Source organism: Ammospiza nelsoni, chromosome 1 (assembly GCF_027579445.1).
Source record: "Ammospiza nelsoni isolate bAmmNel1 chromosome 1, bAmmNel1.pri, whole genome shotgun sequence".
Taxonomy (NCBI): Eukaryota; Metazoa; Chordata; class Aves; order Passeriformes; family Passerellidae; genus Ammospiza; species Ammospiza nelsoni.
The window spans coordinates 155,358,483-155,377,491 of record NC_080633.1 but is presented as its reverse complement, the minus strand read 5'-3'; the positions used below and the strand labels follow the sequence as shown (position 1 = coordinate 155,377,491).

General features: G+C 49.7%; 1 protein-coding gene across 1 annotated transcript; it reads right to left on the bottom strand.

Annotated features, from left to right (window-relative positions):
* Window positions 1-4,256: 4,256 nt before the first annotated feature.
* THUMPD2 (THUMP domain containing 2) lies at window positions 4,257-18,467 on the bottom strand. The gene is made up of 11 exons (XM_059485463.1): window positions 18,369-18,467; window positions 17,798-17,930; window positions 16,283-16,698; window positions 14,819-14,896; window positions 12,841-12,893; window positions 12,450-12,537; window positions 11,611-11,682; window positions 10,652-10,766; window positions 8,063-8,180; window positions 6,147-6,316; window positions 4,257-6,071 (listed from the first exon to the last, which is right to left on the bottom strand). Exons 1-11 carry the CDS (start codon window positions 18,465-18,467, stop codon window positions 5,638-5,640), a joined length of 1,776 nt encoding a protein of 591 aa, XP_059341446.1. The 3' UTR covers window positions 4,257-5,637.
* Between the last annotated feature and the right edge of the window lie 542 nt (window positions 18,468-19,009).

The following is a 19,009-nucleotide window of genomic DNA, read 5'->3' as shown; positions in this document are numbered from 1 at the left end:
CATGGTTAGATCCACCCCTCAGTCTCGTCGAGCCCACTTATAGGTGGCATCTCTGCCCTGGTGGCCTGAGGCATCATGGGCCCATCGAGCTAGGAATAACTCTCCCTTATGTTCCCAATCTAAGTCTATCTTTGATACCTCTATCTTTGCAGCCTGATCTACCTGCTCATTTTGGTGCTCCTCATTAGCTCTGCTCTTGGGTACATGGGCATCCACATGGCGGACCTTCACAGGCAGTTTCCCTACCCTGGTAGCAATGTCTTTCCACTGATCAGCAGCCCAAATTGGTTTTCCTCTATGCTGCCAGTTAGCCTCTTTCCACCTCTCCAGCCATCCCCACAGAGCATTGGCTACCATCCATGAATCAGTGTAGAGGTAGAGCTTTGGCCACTTCTCTCTCTCAGCAATGTCCAGGGCCAGTTGAACAGCTTTGAGTTCAGCAAGTTGGCTTGATCCACCTTCTCCTTCAGTGGCCTCTGCCACCTGTCGTGTGGGGCTCCATATGGCTGCTTTCCACTTTCGTTTCATTCCCACAATGTGGCAAGAACCATCAGTAAAGAGAGCGTATCGTGTATCTTCTGCTGGCAGTTGGTTGTATGGTGGAGCTTCTTCAGCCCGTGTCACTTCTTGTTCCCCTTCATCAGCGAGACCAAAGTTTTCACCTTCCGGCCAGTTTGTCATTATTTCCAGAATCCCAGGGCGATTCAGTTTACCTATATGGGTGCGCTGAGTGATGAGAGCAATCCACTTGCTCCATGTAGCACTGGTGGCATGGTGAGTGGAAGGAACCTTGCCTTTGAACATCCACCCCAGTACTGGGTAGTCGGGGTGCCAGGAGGAGTTGTGCTTCAGTGCCTATTACCTCCAAGGCAGCCTGGACTCCTTCATAGGCAGCCAAGATTTCCTTCTCTGTTGGAGTATAGTTGGCTTCGGACCCTCTGTAGCTTCGACTCCAAAATCCCAGTGGTCGGCCTCGAGTCTCCTCTGGCACCTTCTGCCAAAGGCTCCAGGACAAGCCATGGTTCCCGGCTGCAGAGTAGAGCATGTTCTTCACCTCTGGTCCTATCCTGACCGGGCCAAGGGCTACTGCATGGGCAATCTCCTGCTTGATCTGGACAAAGGCTTGTTGCTGCTCAGGGCCCCACTGGAAATTGTTCTTCTTGCGGGTGACCAGGTAAAGAGGGCTCACGATCTGACTGTACTCAGGAATATGCATCCTCCAAAAACCTACTGCACCCAAGAAAGCTTGTGTCTCTTTCTTATTGGTGGGTGGAGACATTGCTGTGATCTTGTTGATGACATCTGTAGGAATCTGACGCCGTCCATCTTGCCACTTCACTCCCAGGAATTGAATCTCACGAGCTGGTCCTTTTACTTTACTCTTTTTAATGGCGAAACCAGCTCCCAGGAGGATCTGGATGATTTCCTTCCCTTTCTCAAACACTTCCGCAGTGTGTTCCCCCACACAATGATGTCATCAATATACTGCAGATGTTTTGGAGCCTCACCCTTTTCCAGTGCAGCCTGGATCAGTCCATGGCAGATGGTGGGGCTGTGCTTCCACCCCTGGGGCAGTCGGTTCCAGGTGTACTGCACTCCCCTCCATGTGAAAGCAAACTGAGGCCTGCATTCTGCCGCCAGAGGAATGGAGAAAAATGCATTGGCAATATCTATAGTGGCATACCACTTTGCTGCCTTGGACTCAAGCTCGTACTCGAGCTCTAATATGTCTGGCACAGCAGCATTCAGTGGTGGAGTCACTTCATTCAGTGCACGATGGTCCACAGTCAATCTCCATTCTCCTTCAGATTTTCGCACAGGCCAAATGGGGCTGTTGAAGGGTGAGTGGGTCTTGCTGACCACCCCTTGGCTCTCAAGCTCTTGGATCATCTTATGGATGTGAACCACATCTTGAGTGCTCCTATACTGTCGTCGATGCACTATGGAAGTGGCAATTGGCATCTGTTGCTCTTCTCCCTTCAGAAGCCCTACTGCAGATGGATTCTCAGACAGCCCAGGCAAGGTGTTCAATTGCTGGATGCCCTCTGTCACTACAGTTGCTATCCCAAATGCCTACCTGAGATCCTTTGGGTCCTTGAAAGACCCTCTTTGGAGGTAATCTATGCCGAAAATACATAAGGCCTCTGGGCCAGTCACGATAGGTTGTTTCTTCCACTCATTTCCAGTCAGGCTCACATCAGGTTCCACCAAAGTGAAATCCTGTGATCCCCCTGTCACACCAGCAATAGAAACAGACTCTGTCCCCACATGTCTTGATGGGATTAATGTGCATTGTACACCAGTGTCTACCAAACCTTTGTACTCTTGTGGTTTCGATGTGCCAGGCCAACAAATCCACACAGACCAGAAAACACGATTCTCCCCAGCCTCTACCTGGCTAGAGGCAGGGCCCCTCTAAGCCTGGTTATCCTTTCCCTGGGCATATGTCTCGGATGTTCCTTGAAGGGAATCAGACATGTCATCATCATCATACCTGGCAGTTCCGCTGCGGGCAACTGGAGCTGCTTTCCTTTTGGTGGAACTCGCTCTCTAAGCCGTGTCTTCCTTTAATTCACGCACCCGTCGTGCCAGAGCAGCAGTAGGTTTTCCATCCCATCTTCTCATGTTTTCCCCACAATCACGCAGGTAGAACCACAGATCAGCTTGTGGGGTGTACCTTCTCTCACCATCTGGGGAACGTCTGTGTTGGGCACCAGAATCTCTGATCCGTAATGCTGAGATATGGAGAAGGTTGTCTTTAATCTCCTCTCTGAGCTTCTTGTGATTCTCCTCCATCTTATCCTCCAATTTCTGCAGACATGTTTCTACTGCTGCGATTCTGGCATGTGTTGGGCCATGCACAGCATCTGCATACGCTCTGAGCTTCCTTGCCATGTTAAGCACAGTCTCATCCCTCTCATTCCTCTTCATTATGGCTAAGGCAGAAGCATATTCGTGTGGCACAAGTTGTACAAGTTTTCACCACATCACAGACGTGCATGGTACCAAGTCTGGGTTCCTAGTTGTTACATCATCTGAGAAGATAATCTCTGCCACTGCCATTTCTCTCAGGCATTGGATCCCTTGCTCTATGGTCTTCCACTGGGTTTGCTGCATATAGAGATCATCTGCACACAGGTATCTTTGTGCAACACTGTCCAAGACCTGTGCCCAGAGGCTGTTTGGATTAGCCCCCCTCATCATTCCTTGGCCGATGACAGGATCATGTGACAGGGATCCCAAATGCCTCGCTTCAGTGCCATCCAGAATTGTAGCCTCGTCTGCAGCATCCCAGAGATGGACCAGCCAACTAATTATGGATTCATCGGGTCATCGTGTGTAATCCTTCCGTAAGCCACGAAGGTCCTTCAGGGAAAAGGACTCAATATTGGCTTCTGATCTTGCGCCTGCTGCTTTGACTCCTGATTTTACGTCAGGAGGCATTGAAGGTCCTTCTCCTGTATCATCATCATCATCCACTGGTCCATCGGTCTTGTCCGTGAACTTTCCACTTCTAGTGCTGGTAGCCACAGCCATTGATTGAGGCTCATTGTCTGGTTTAGCTGCTGGCCTAGGCTCACTATAGGGTTTAGCTGCTGGCCTAGGCTCACTATCTGGTCTGGCTGCTGGCTTCGAGCCTAGAGTGTTGGCTGCAGCCTGAGTCACCGGGATAGTTGCTGATTTATCTCCCTGCCATCCTGCCTCTGTCTGCTGCCCTACAGTATCTTGCAGTGTGCGATAAGCACAAGCCAGGGCCCAGCTCACTGCAATGACCTTTTCCTCCTTAGGGTCATCCTGCTACTCTCTTTCAGATATTTCCCCACCTCAGCTGGGTTCTGAATTCGTTCATGGGGAAAATCCCAGACTATAGGGTCAGAGAATTCCTTCAGGATTTGGCCCATATCCTCCCATTTCCCATACCACTCAGGATTTTCCACACCTGGGTCTACTCCTGAGTCAGGGGTCTCATCAGCCCGTCTAGAAATCTCAGCCCTCACTCTAGATAAGATGCAGGCTGTATAGAGGAAGGTTACCAGATTGAATACCGGAAAGATGGTCTCTTAAACATACAGGGGAAACTGAACATTCTTCTATAGTGACACAACACATTCAGAGAAGAAGGAAAACAAAGGCTGAAAGCCTCATCCCCTGCTCCTCCTCTAACAAACTGGGTGCATAACCATAGCCACGAGCCATTCATACCTGGAGCAGACCCCAGCATGTTTATAAACTTCTTACAAATCATTACCACCAAGCCCAGAAGGAAAGCTATCTTTATCACAGACCGCACAGCTGCAAAAATACACATTAATAACTACAAGATACTTAAGGATAGAAAAGTATGTTTGAAAATGCAAATATAGTCCTATTTTATACTTTTCTCAGTAAAGACATTTGAGAGAAACAGTGTTGAAGTCAACAAAATAACATTATTAAACCCAACTCTGCTCTTTGCGGTGATCTTCAGTCAAAAGCTTGACACAGAAACATACAGAAATGTATTTTATCATAATTTTCCCTTCCCAAAAGGCCTCCGGTGTTCCTGCATGGCTTAGGAAAGCAGTGAGAAATCTTTATGTTTAGTTCTCACAGAAAATGTGCAATGATTTTTGGTTTTTGCTATCTCAGCCTTTGTACAAAGGATGCTAAAACCCAAAGGAGGGAGTGCTTTCAGTATTGCCTTGGGCCCTTTCTTTAATGCTGGTACAGTTCTAAAAGCCCTATTTTGATGGGACAGAAGAACCAAGAGAAAAGAAAAGGTACAGAGGAGAAAAAAAGGTGTCCCAAAAGTGCAGGAGGGAGGGGGACAGGCAGGGCAGGGAGGACCCAGGACACACAAAACAGAGCTGGGGTCCAGGGCCTGGGACTGGCTGCAACTCCAGCTGTCAGTGCTGCTGCTTCTCCTTCAGCCTCCCTTCCTGCTCAGCATCTCAGGAGGCTCGCCTATCCTCCACCTAAGAACAACCTGAACACTAAGAATAACTAGAATAGACAAACCTGTAGCTTAAATATTACTTAGAAATTAATAGATGGAGTGCACAGCCCAAAGATCATGGGCTACCACATCTGGGTTTGCAGTTCTGCAAATCAAGACCTTCTCTCCTACAGAAACTCCTCCCAATACTGAGCAGCTTTGCCTAAACAAGGATTTGAGGACTCTGCCACACTGCAATACACTTTATCCAATACAGCAGAACTGGCATCTTCCACTGTCACAGACGTCTTTTATGAAAAATCCTTTCCTTAGGATTTTGCCTCCTGAGAAGCTGGGAGGCCTCAGGAACAAAATGTAAACATTGATTATCTGCTGCTGTGGAATGCAACAGGTGCATCTGTGATTGGTCTCATAGAGTTGTTTCTAATTAATGGCCAAGCACAGTCAGCTGGCTGGGACTCTCTGTCCGAGCCACAAGCCTTTGTTATCATTCCTTCTTCTTCTATTCTTAGCTGGCCTTCTGATGAAATCCTTTCTTCCATTCTCTTAGTATAGCTTTAATACAATATATACCATAAAATAATAAATCAGCCTTCTGAAACATGGAGTCAGATCCTCATCTCTTCCCTCATCCTCAGACCCCTGTGAACACGGTCACATTCCACCTCTCCTGAAAACCAGAGACGTAACAGCACAGTGCCTTAGGACATGCCAGGAAGGTGAGGCAATCTAAGGGATGGCAGTGGGTGTGTCTGCATCAGCAGAGCCCCACCGAGTCCTTCCCTGCTGCTGCCAAAGCTTTCCAGTTCCCTTCGGCCCAGGCCCAAAGAGCTCCCAGCTCCAGGGAGTGTCCCAGTCCTGGGACAGCTCCCAGGCCCAAACACCTTCCTGTATTTGTGGATGAAAGCATCAGTCTTGCCCAGGCTAACAGCATAGACACCCTCTGGCAGCAGAGACCCGAAATGTCTGCTGAGAACAGGTTCTCCACACCCCTGGGCCAAGGAGGAGGAATTCCCATCCACACTAGGGGCTGCTCTGCTGTCACCATCAGCAGGGTCACCTCCAGCACTCTTGGTCAAACCATCCACGGCCTGTGCTCCACTGTCACCATCAGCAGAGGCCTCAGCAGGGTCACCTCCAGCACTCCTGGTCAAACCATCCACGGCCTGTGCTCCACTGTCACCATCAGCAGAGGCCTCAGCAGGGTCACCTCCAGCACTCCTGGTCAAACCATCCATGGCCTGTGCGGGAGCTGCTCCACTGTCACTGTCAGCAGAGGCCTCAGCAGGGTCACATCCAGCACTCCTGGTCAAACCATCCATGCATCTGTGGAGCTCCTGGCTCAGCAGCATCACCAGGGTCCCTCCAACACAAAGCACTCTGGCAATGACAGGAAAAAGAAAGGTTAGGTGTTGATCCCTCCTGGCATCCCTCTGCCACTGCTGACACTTCAGATGCCACCTGCGTTCAGTGAAACACCCGAGAGTGCCACGGCTCAACTCAGTGAGCTGCACTGTCGTAGGAAGGAGACCAGGACACCAGATGGTTCATCACAGGTCCAGTTTATTGAAGAAAGCATCAAACACTTATACAGCAAATAATAAGCCCATGAATATTCTGTAAGCCAAGCAATCTACTGGTTAAACTATACCATGAACTACTATTCATGGTATAGTTTATTGTTATTATACTACAGCTAGGCCCAAGGACACGCTATCTAGCAGGTGCAACACTTGGAATTAGCCACGGTTTTGTATTTTTCCAGTCACTAGCAGCTAAATTCCCAACACTGCACCTCCAAGAGGAGTTTAAATCCCTGATCTTCTCACCTCTTTCTAAATGGGAGAACAGGGCCCTGTCCTGACTCCAAAACATTTCTGATGACAGCAGTTCTTTCTGTTGGGTTAGCAGGGAAGATGGACTAATTTTTTACTCCCCTCAGCACTCTTTCAAGGATCAAGGGCACCATCAAGCCCAGAGTTTTTGGAGATTGCAAAGGAACAGCCTCCCAGTGCAGCAAGGGCTGCTCAGATTAGCATGGTAACTCCCTTTCTTTTGGAAACTTCAAAAAACAGCCTTTTGGAACTTTCCCTGTTCCACTGATCCTTCATGGCTTTCAAACTCAGGAAGCAGAAGAAAATTAATAAATGTTTGCAATTAATTTTTCTAGGTAAATGTCCAAACATTACACGTGGCTTTGAAAGAAGGGAAAAATAAATACTGTCCTGATTCAGTTTACAGCAAGTAGTTTGAACAGCTTTACTGGTGGGGCTCTCATGGCCCCTTCCTCATCTCCCCCTTCCTAAGGTAATATTTTACTTAGGCTGGACCAATAGAGCAAATAAGGGCAGAAAACAAGCACAGTAAGATTGCCACACCATTCTGTGGAGCCATGCAACCTTCTCCATCACTTTCCCACCACATTCCTGCATTGGCTGAGCGAGATCAACACCTGCTCAAGAGCAGTCCTAGAGAAAGAGCTTCTTGGCAGGCAAGAATAGAGGGGAAGATGGCTTGACCTGTCTGTTGGAAGCAGCCCAGCTATCAGCTTGGCCCAACTCTGCCATCAAATGACATGGTGAGGGATGAAAGGACACACCTAAAACCAGCCCAGGCTGCTAGTGAGGCATTCCTGGACAGCAAGGACGATGCATGCCCCTTCTAGTCTGAGATCCTTCCTGCCAAGCCAGGCTGGTCAAAGCTGGGCTGTGACCTTGAAAAGGAAAGACTATGAACTTATACAAGCAGGCCTCGGCTAGAAAATGATTATAGCTTTATTTGCCTGGCCATGCTTTAACTTTGTCTGGGTAGGCCTCTCCTCTTTCTCCTTTCTGCCACACTGGAGCATGGCTCAGAAACATTTCCCCATCATGCCTTGCAAAGAGCATTTGTGAGCATGGCTCACACAGGAGCCTCCCTTGGCACTCAGAGCTGGTGAGACACAACACAACAGCCTCCAAGGGACAGGAACGCAGGAACGGGCTGGGACCCACACAGCCTGCACAGGGTCACACTGCAAAGCTGCAGACCATGGAGCAAAGCAGGTCTGAAGCTGGCTAAATGCTCAGATCACAAACCATCATGGCACTTCCATCAAACCCTGAGCGTGCCGAAGGCCACACGTACCTCTCCATTTCCCGGAGAAGATCTGGTAGGAGCTGGGCATCACTCATGGTCTTGAACTTCTTCCCAAATGGAATATCTGAAATAACGCTGTCAAAGCTTTCTGAAGGCAATGGCAGCGCTGCAGGATAAAGGCAGGTCTTTATTTATCTCTGTGTGAAAAATGCACAGCAGCTCTGCCCCCGTTCCCCCTTCAACACTGCCTGTCAGCTCTTTTTGGGCTATGCACATTCACACAATCCACATTTTGGATTATGCAGACTCACACTCCTTCTGCACTTGCCCTCCACCACGGAGACACCACCCCTCTGCCGACTGGGAGGAGACAAATGTGTGGCAGCACTGTTCAGCCTGCAGAGTCTCTGCCCCTGCAGCAAGACTCTCCTAGGGCACTACATGTTCCCAAATTAACTGCTGCCCCTCAACACCCAGTACATCTTAAACATGAAAATCACTGAGCAAAACACAAAAGAAGAGCTACGTTTGTGAGCACTTTACTCGGTGAAAATGTTCTAGTGCATGTGTATGAATGGCAAGGAGCCACCTTCAATTCCTCTCCATGCCCCTTTTCTCCCCCCAGGAATCTGGTTACAGCCAGAATCACCTGGATTCTGTCAGAGCTGATGCTGTTGTAGGGTCTCCTTAGAGCTCCTGCATCCCACCCAGGTCAGCTCCCCTAAGGAAGATGTAGCACTGTGCCTGTGGTGATGGAGGCTGGCCATGTGCCAGGCTGTGCAGGCCAGCTGAGACCCCTCCTGAGACCCTGGGGTCCCTACATCCTCTGCCAGGCTGTCCAGCCAGGCTGGGGTCCCTCCATCCTGTACCAGGCTGTGCAGCCAGGCTGGGGTCCCAGGGTCCCTCCATCCCATGCCAGGCTGTGCAGGCCAGGCTGGGGTCCCTACATCCCGTGCCAGGCTGTGCAGCCAGGCTGGGGTCCCAGGGTCCCTCCATCCCGTGCCAGGCTGTGATCTCTCCATCCCATGCCAGGCTGTGCAGCCAGGCCGGGGTCCCTCCATTTTGTGCCAGGCTGTGCAGCCAGGCTGGGGTCCCAGGGTCTCCCCAGCCCATGCCAGGCTGTGCAGGCCAGGCTGGGGTCCCTCCATCCCATGCCAGGCTGTGCAGGCCAGGCTGGGATCCCTCCATCCCATGCCAGGCTGTGCAGTCAGCCTGGGATCCCTCCATCCCATGCCAGGCTGTGCAGCCAGGCTGGGGTCCCAGGGTCCCTCCATCCCGTGCCAGGCTGTGCAGGCCAGGCTGGGATCCCTCCATCCCATGCCAGGCTGTGCAGCCAGGCTGGGATCCCTCCATCCCATGCCAGGCTGTGCAGCCAGGCCGGGGTCCCTCCATTCTGTACCAGGCTGTGCAGGCCAGGCTGGGGTCCCAGGGTCCCTCCATCCCATGCCAGGCTGTGCAGACCAGGCTGGGATCCCTCCATCCCGTGCCAGGCTGGGATCCTGAGGATCCTCCATCCCATGCCAGGCTTTGAAGGCCTGGGCCCTGCACAGACCCTGGGGTCCTCCATCCCTCAGGGTGCTCCAAACTCACTGGACACGGCCTTGAACAAACAAGCAGGACTAAAGACTTCCAACAGCCCCTCCTCACCTAAACTGTGCTTAGATTCTATGCCAACTTTTCTACAACTAGCTGGAGATGTTTCCTGGACCATTATTTTTTCAACACTTGCAGCACAACAACTGGGTATCAATTTTATCTGCAAATGAAAGGACATGCCACCTACAGCCCTGCTCAAGACATGCAGGACTGACAGCTTCTGACCAGTGATGGAGACAGCAACTTGCTCCGTTTAGAAAACCTGGCAGCTAAGCACCCTTCATTATCCTAGAAACCAAAGTCAAACACATCTTTTAAGTGAGAAATAAACCTACATTTTTATAAAAAAATCAATAATGTTTCTTACCATTCCAGTAAGAAATGAATACTGCAAGGTAAAAAAATACGCACACTTCATCATTCATGCACAGGGAAACTCAGCCAGCTTGCCTGTCATGGATTTCATATTGGCATAATTTAGCCTCAGACTCTGAGGTCCAGAATAAGGTCATGAAATTATTTCCTTCTCTACAGAATAGCTTGCAAATCAAGAGCAAACAGACTCCCTCTTACAGGAGAAAGGAACCATCATTCAAAATACTCCTAGTGCAAAACATGAACAATTCAGCTCAGTTTAATGTGTCCTCATCAACGCTCACCTGGTAAATTTAAGTTACAGGCTGCATTCCATTTGGATTTGTCCTGGTTGTGCTCCACTAAGATACAAAAAACTCTCACATGGTACATACTCTTTATGGTATTGCGGTGGTAAATCACACATTTACCATGAAGAGAGACAACTGCTGTCCATGGCAGACAATTGTAATTTTTATTGTCTTCTGCTGACTTAAGTCTTAAAGTTGAATGAAAGTTCCAGGTGCAGGCAGCAGGGAGGAATTACAAATAATTATCCCTTCACTAGCAGAGAGTCACCACCCAGCTATTTGTGGGGAGTTAGCTCTGCAATGTATCACCTCAGGAGAACCTACCTGTCCAATCCCAGAAACACAAAAAATCCACCTGGAAATAACACAGACATACCTTTCACAGAAGCTTTCAGCAGCTCAATCTTATCCACCAGGCCTGCAGCTCTGATATTGCCATCTGCACCCTCTAACTGTGAGTCACTTATATCAGCACCCCAGTACCAGGCGTCCTGTCCAGAGAGAGAGAAAAGCAATTTTGTGAACACTCCAGTTCTTTATTTCATCAACCCTTCTCAAACTGCCTTGTTGCACAGCTCTTGCAAGACAACCCCCTTCCTGGGACATCTGCTGTTGTTACACAAAACAATTCACAATCCAGAGGATGGAGGAACGGAGGAAGTATGTGCTGTCTCCACTCCTTTAATGTTCAGAAATATTAATGATCAGAGAAGTATGTGCTGTCTCCACCCTTTCAAGGTTCAGAAATATTAATGATCAGAACTATGTCTTGTCTCCACCCTTTCAATGATCAGAAATATTAATGATCAGAAGTATGTGTTGTCTCCACCCTTTCAATGATCAGAAATATTAATGATCAGAGAAGTATGTGCTGCCTCAATCCTTTCAAGGTTCAGAAATATTAATGATCAGAAGTATGTGTTGTCTCCACTCCTTTAATGCTCCGGTCTGCTCAAGGCCCTTGAAATGACAGAAGTACCAAGAGCATGTCCTAACAGCAGGACCCCAGCTAGGTTCAGCCAGGCTCACTGCTCCTAATGCTGACAACTGCCCCATAACACCGACTCCTCTGAGCCCAGGAAGCTCCACAAGCTCGTGGCTGCCTCACACAAACCCTGCAGTGGAAATCACCAGCTGCACCAGCCTGCAGGACACATTCACCTGGGGGCACCTTTGTACTGAAACGCTTCTAGCAGCTGCCTGGAAAGGTTGGTTTGGTTTCAGCTTTCCAGGCAGCAATGGGCTTTGGCCTTACTGGCAGAGAGAAAACCCTGTCCCACAAGCACCAGTCTCCCTGCAGAGGGAAACTCCAGCAGCTGGGGCTGGGATACTCACAGGCCACTCCTTGGCAGCCTCCAGCAGGATGGTTCCTAGCCCACACATGGGATCCAGCACAAGGGCACCAGCCTACAAAAACAGAGGGGTTACTGCATCCCCAGCAAGACAGACTCCTCAGCCAGGACAGAGCTCACAGAGGGATGTGCATAATCCCACTGAAACCAGCACAGGTTAACAAGAATCTCTGGTAGTCCATGGCCAAACTCGCCTGTAAGGGAATATAGTGAAAAGCACCCATAGCTTCACTGCAGACAGCCCTGAGGAGACATTCAGGAGGAAATATTACAAGTGGGCTGCAGACAGATATTTGTACCACTGTGAAAAGAGATCACATTTCCTTGGAAAACAACACCAATGTTTCATTTTTTCACTGTCACAGAACAGCAGAAAAAATCTTACCAATTAGACATGTATCTGTACAAGGATTACCAGCTCTGTTGGGAAGCACCTGGAGTTACAGCAGACACCTGGCTGAACTGCAGGTGACAGCACACTCATCACAGGCATGGCAGACCCTGTCCATCCACAGGCACTAGGGAATGGGGCACAGAAACCATCCCACTGCTCCCCAGTAAATGGAGCATTGAAATCACCCCACTGCTCCCCAGTAAACGGAGCACTGAAATCACCCCTCTGCTCCCCAGTGAATGGGGAGAAAGGGGCACTGAAACCACCCCAATTCTTCATAGCCAGTGGGGAGAATGGAGCACTGAAATCACCTCACTCCTCCCCAGTGAATGGAGCACTGAAACCACCCCACTCCTCCCCAGCCCCCATGAGCAGCACCCCATTCCCTTAATTCAGGACCCATTTCTTGGCAAGGAACACTCACTGACCCTGATTTCAGCCAGAGATGCCATGGCCCATGCCACTGTTGACCGCAGTCCTGCTGTTCTGATGTACTCTCTGTTTGCCAATGGAAGCCTGCAGACAGCAAAAAACCAAAAAAGTTAACTAAAACAGCAGCAGAACCACCCAGAAAAGCCCATGTGATGTCAAAGAACAAATGAACTGGACAGATCTCCTGAGAGACAGAGAAGTCTCTTTTAACCATAACTCACTGCAAAGCCTGGCTGTGTGTTCATTTAAAACCCAGGCAGATCACAAGACTAATATGACAACAGTGGTTATTAAACCAAAAGATAAATACTCATGGTGGAGAGCAAGATTTACAAATCTTGTCTGTTCTGATACTGCCACGACAAATCTAGTGGGGAAAACACTTACCTGAAAAGAGGAATCCCCACCACAGAGTGAATGTCATTGAGATGTACAAAGATCTAGAGGAGGAAAAAAAAAAACCAACCCAAATATTTTAAAGTCTCAAACTGACACGACAATAGCTTTAACTCACTTAAACCAGACATAGATGCTTCTACAACTTCTGATTTCAGTTTTTAAGAACAAAAATGCATACTATAAACAGTAACAATTAACTGGAAGAAATCCTACTGGACGATCTGAATGCCACTTTGCAGATGATTTAATGCTTAATCAAGCTGAGACGTATTTTGTCAGCCAGGAATCCATCAGCAAGCACTTGAATTTATAAGGGGGGCTATTTTTCCTTAACACAGCATAGGAATTTTTAGTTATAAATCCATTTACTACAAGTGGGAGAATATTATTCACTGTATACTAGCATCAAAATAATAAACATTTAAAAAAAAACACCAACTAAACAAAAAAAACCCAAACAAAAAAATCAAACAAAAAAACCCAAACCAAACCCCACCAAACAAAAAATCCCAAAACAAACAACAACAAGCAGCTGTAGGCAGTTACAAGAAATTGTCCTGCTGTTCCATAGAGAACATCCCAAAAGAAGACTGAGCTTCCCAGCAGGTCTTGCATGACTGCAATCCCTGCTCCCAGGCAGCACAAAGGGAAACAGGATGCTGCTGGAAAATCCCAGTCCTCAGCACCTGAACAGCTTCAGAGCAAAAACCTGGGCAAGAACAGGAGGGGCACGTGAGCCTCACCAAAGCTGTACACAGTACCTAGTGCTGAGTGTGGGCACCAGTGCCAGGAAATGAACTCCAGAGCCTCTGCAGGTCTGGCATTGCTGGGCATCAGAGCTGAGAGCAGCTCCCACAGGCCAAGGGTAGGGATGGACAAACATCCCTGGGGAAACACTCCTTGTCAGGAGCCAGGAGTCCTCTGGGAGGTCCCCAGGCAGCTGCACCAGCAAGGGTGCACCAAGGGAGCTGTTTGCTGTTTGTGTGGGAGCCTTCCCCAGGCCCTGTCTGTCATATCCTCAAGTCCAGCTCCCTGAGAACAGCCAATGCTGCCCGCTCCCTTCCCCTTCAGGGGCCACAGACACCCCTTGGCTCAGGTGAGTTCCATTTTCACAGAGCCCAGCAGTCTGTGAGGGTGCTGGATCCTCTGGGGATCCTTTCACAGACACCCCATGGCTCAGGTGAGCTCCATTTTCACATAGTCAGAGCCCAGCAGTCTGTGAGGGTGCTGGATCCTCTGGGCATCCTTTCACAGACACTCCATGGCTCAGGTGAGCTCCATTTTCACACAGTCAGAGCCCAGCAGTCTGTGAGGGTGCTGGATCCTCTGGGGATCCTTTCGCAGACACCCCATGGCTCAGGTGAGTTCCATTTTCACAGAGCCCAGCAGTCTGTGAGGGTGCTGGATCCTCTGGGGATCCTTTCACAGACACCCCATGGCTCAGGTGAGTTCCATTTTCACAGAGCCCAGCAGTCTGTGAGGGTGCTGGATCCTCTGGGGATCCTTTCACAGACACCCCATGGCTCAGGTGAGTTCCATTTTCACAGAGCCCAGCAGTCTGTGAGGGTGCTGGATCCTCTGGGGATCCTTTCACAGACACCCCATGGCTCAGGTGAGTTCCATTTTCACAGAGCCCAGCAGTCTGTGAGGGTGCTGGATCCTCTGGGGATCCTTTCACAGACACCCCATGGCTCAGGTGAGTTCCATTTTCACAGAGCCCAGCAGTCTGTGAGGGTGCTGGATCCTCTGGGGATCCTTCCCCTCCCACGCTGGCAGCCCCAGCCAGGCTGGGGTCCATGCCAGAGCTCTGGGAGGCACACACACACCAGGGCCACACACGTGCTGATTTTCAGGTAAATTCAGCAGCAGGGACAGGCCATGGTCCCACGTGCAGAGGGAGCAGAGAACCAAAGCAGAGGTGCCAGGGTGAGTCTGGAAGCACCCACAGGCACACAAGCAGCCCTACCTCCAGGTCAGGGTCCCGCAGATCAGCTCGCCACCCACACTGCTTCACCAGGGCTGTGCCAAGGGCTCTGCCGACCTCCTGCGAGGGGACAACAGTCACAAGCATGAGAAAACCACACAGAGCTGGGGAACTGCAGAGCACAGGCATGAGAAAACAGAGCTGGGGAAACTGCACAGAGCTGGGGAAACTGCAGAGCACAGGCACGAGAAAACAGAGCTGGGGAAACTGCAGAGCACAGACACGAGAAAACACAGAGCTGGAGAAACTGCAGAGCACAGGCATGAGAAAACACAGAGCTGGGGAAACTGCAGAGCACAGGCACAAAAAACCACAGAACTGGGAAACTGCAGAGCACAGCCTCAATGCACAACCCTCAGAAATCCCAGGGAAGAGCCTATGCCTAAGACAGTAACTTACACAACTCACAGTAGAAGAAGTACAACAGGGCAGAGCAGGCGAGTGAGGGGCAAAGCAAACACAGCACAAGGCAAACAACCAATGCAAACAACCAAACAACCAATGCTCAGCTGCAGCAGGAGACCAGAGGCTGAAGTTCCAGTCCTGACCAAGTCACAATAAAACACTGACTTGAGCTGGACTTGATCCTTGTGGGTCCCTTCCAACCCAGAATATTCTGTGACTGCCACCATTTTGGAATTCTTAATTACATGCACAAAATACCTCCAATGGCTCTAAGGCAGATTACCCAACAGAAAATCTGCAAGTGAACAACTACAACTCACAGTTTTAATGCTTTTGTTACGTATAGAAAGCTCTGATTACCTTCAGAGTATAGGTTCAAATAGCAGAAATTTAGCCAAACACTTCCCTCGTAGGGAAGCTCATGTGTCTCACCTCACCAAGGTACTAGCTTTAGTAGGAAAAAAATCTAAATACTGACACCTTCCAGTACGAGTAACCAGATGGGAAGAGGGCTGAATGGAACAGACCCCTGGAGGACTGCATGCCATTATTCCTTCCCAAGGACCAAGCTCCACTACTCCCAAGACTCCCAGGGCTGTATTCCTGAAGAACAAATTCTCCCCAATACCCAGCCAGAGGCAACTGAAGTTGTGAGTTCTGGCTTTTACCCCTTTGTCCAGACTGCACAACTGAGAGGAGTCTGGCCCCACAGTCCTTGCAATGGCCCTTCAAGGAGATGTAAATTATCCAATCACTCCTCAGCTCCACTGGCCCAGAACCTAAAACTCTTACCTTTGCTTTTCCTCAACAAAAGGTATCGATTTGGAAAACATGAAGGGTAACAGTGCACAGAAATCAAAACCAGCATTTTTACTTCCACTTGTTTAAGGTGAATGCAGGTTAGGGACTTTTTGAGAAAATACAGACAAAGCTTACACCAGTTTATTATTCCAGAAGACACAACACAACTGCAATGACAAACAAAGTACACATCTCTGTTCACCCTTGCTGGATTATTTTAAAGCAGGTAGCTCAGCATACCTGTGAAGTCAGTGTTCTGGCAATGGCTCCACTGCAGCGACACGACACCCTGAAGCTGAAGCCAAGCTCCTCAGGGGCAGCAGGATCCTCTGCACTGCCCATGGAAGGCAATTCTGAGCAAGTCCTGCTCTCAGTCCAGCACTCCTGCCTGCTCATTCTGGCTGGTGCCTCACAGGTCTCTCCAGCTCCCACCTGACACTCCTCAGACACAGCTGTCCTCACTTGTTCTGTCTTTTGCCTCTTATTTGTAGTATTTGTCTCTTCTTCTGACTTTCTCTTCAGAGCCAATGCATTTTCTATAGAGCCATCATCTGTTTTCCCCTCGTGTCCACGAAGCTTTCTCCAAACAGAGACAATATCCAGCCAGTATTTCGGGTCCTCAATGACAAGGCTTTTAATCTCATGAAGCATTTTCCCTGGAAGAAAAAAGCAGTTTTGGTTTAAGCACCTCAGCCTCAGGATTTCACTTCCCTGTGCCCAGATTTCATCCATGTGTGAGTCCAGAATCACAGGCACAGCTGAGCCCTCAGCAGGAGCCACACAGGCGCCCCTCTGATTACCAGCTCTGCACAACCAAGACTAAATCACACAAGGGTTGAATTCTGCACAAGAACTCAGCAGCTGTAGAAAGCCAGAGCACCTGTGAGAGCCATTCCCAGGGACAGAGCACCAGCCTAGCATGCCACCCTCCCCAGAAAGCACCTGGCACAGGTTTAAGCGATGCAGAACACTCTCCAGAATCAAAAGACAGATACAAACATGAATTACTTTGAGTCATCTCAGGCAAAATCAAGTTTATTCTTCCAGAAAGAAATTTTTTTGCTTCCCACTCATCACTGTGCCTTCAATCCTGCAACACACACCAACACATGTGGGCAGTCCCCAGCTAGCCACAAGAGAGGCATGAGGAACAGAGAGGCCAATTCACTTAAATGCATCAAAGCTGGTCAAGGAAAAAAAAAATAAAGGTCTTTCTAGTTATCGCTTAAAATCTTAGAATCATGACCAAATTTCATCCTCAAAGCTGAAGGTAATCTCCCAGATAAAAATCAATCCATCTAACTTGAAATTCTCACTCCAACACTGACAAAGAGCACAACCCAAGGAGCTGAGACTTAGAAGGGAGCAGTGTACTTAGAAGTAAATTGACACAATATATAGACCGGGATTCACTTTGTTTAACAGAAAATAAGACTTCTTGTTAAAATAAACACAAGAGATCCAGGGCTGAACGCTGCTTTTCAGGTGGGGTATTGTTCTCTTTTGTGAGGCTGGGCGGGGGAGAGAGTCTCTGAAATACACACATACACTCAGTGCCGGCAGAAAACAGGCTGCAAGGTAGCTACAGAACACAATTTAAAAGCCCTTTTCAGGCCAAAAACATGTTGAAAACACACGTGGGTGAAAGACACTTTGGAATCGATTACTGTCAACTAGAACTACAGCCACCAGTAAAAAACTAAACACTTAAAATGTTATAACCAGGACTCAAACCAAGGACTCTCGTCTCCGTACCTCTGTTCCCGGACACCGGCAGCGGGCTGTGCTTCTTCAGCAGCAGGAACAGGCGCTCCGCCGACCGCAGCTGCCGCAGCTCTCCGGGCCCCGCCGCCGCCCTGAAGAACACTTTTCCCGAGACGGAGTCCACCTCCGGGAGGAACACCCATCGGGCCGGGCCGGGCGGCTCCGGGTGAGCGCTCCCGTGCCCTCCGGGTGAATCCTCCCTCAGCCCCAGCTCCCTCCGATGAGCCCCTCCGACCCCGGCCAGCCCCGCGCGTGGGCCGGCACAGCCCGGGCCGTGCTCCGGACGCGGAGCTCCCTGCTGAGCCGGACCGAACCGCCCGGGTGGTCACCGGCATCGGCTCCCCACTCACCCAGACCGGACCGGACCGCCCGAGTGGTCACCGGCACCGGCTCCCTGCTCACCCGGCTGGTCACTGGCTCCGGCTCCCCACTCACCCAGACCGGACCGGACCGCCTAGGTGGTGACTGGCTCCGGCTCCCCGCTCACCCGGCTGGTCACTGGCTCCAGCTCCCCGCTCACCCGGAGCCCCCGGCTGGTCACCAGCTCCGGCTCCCCGCTCACCTCGGTGGCGCCGAGCCGCGCCCGCACCTCCCGCACCAGGAAGGGCTCCAGCCCGCGGCCCGCGGTGCAGAAGAACCGCCAAGCCTCTCCCGCCGACATCTTGGAGAGGCGGGGCCTGCTGGGGGCGGTGCTATCGGGGGCGTGGCCTGTTGAGGGCGTGGCCTAATGAATCAGTAATTACATTAAAAATTAAAAAACTAAATTTAAAATTCCTAGTTCGCTTCCTACACAAATCCATGCTGTTACTTGAGTTACTTCTCTTTTACTCAAACAGGACAGCGCAGACTTGAACAGTCTTCTACTTTTGAGAGGTTGCTTTTGCCTTAATTGCCAGCTAAATCTGCGTGAGGTTTGGGAATTACTAATGGAGGACAGAGCTTTCATCTGGAGTCTGCAAATGTAATATGCAACGAGAAGGAACTGAAGAATTTGGAGAAGACAGAAACACTCAAGATTCTCATGGAAAAGCTTTCAGCCTAAATGTCTGAGAATTACTCATTTAATATTTTTGTGCAGTTGTGTGTATTATTCAACAGACAAGACTCAAATAATGTAAAGTGAATGAAAAAAAGGTAATGCAAGTGTAAATTAGCACCCACCCCCTCTCCAGAATGGTATTTAATAAAAAGCCAACAGGTGTG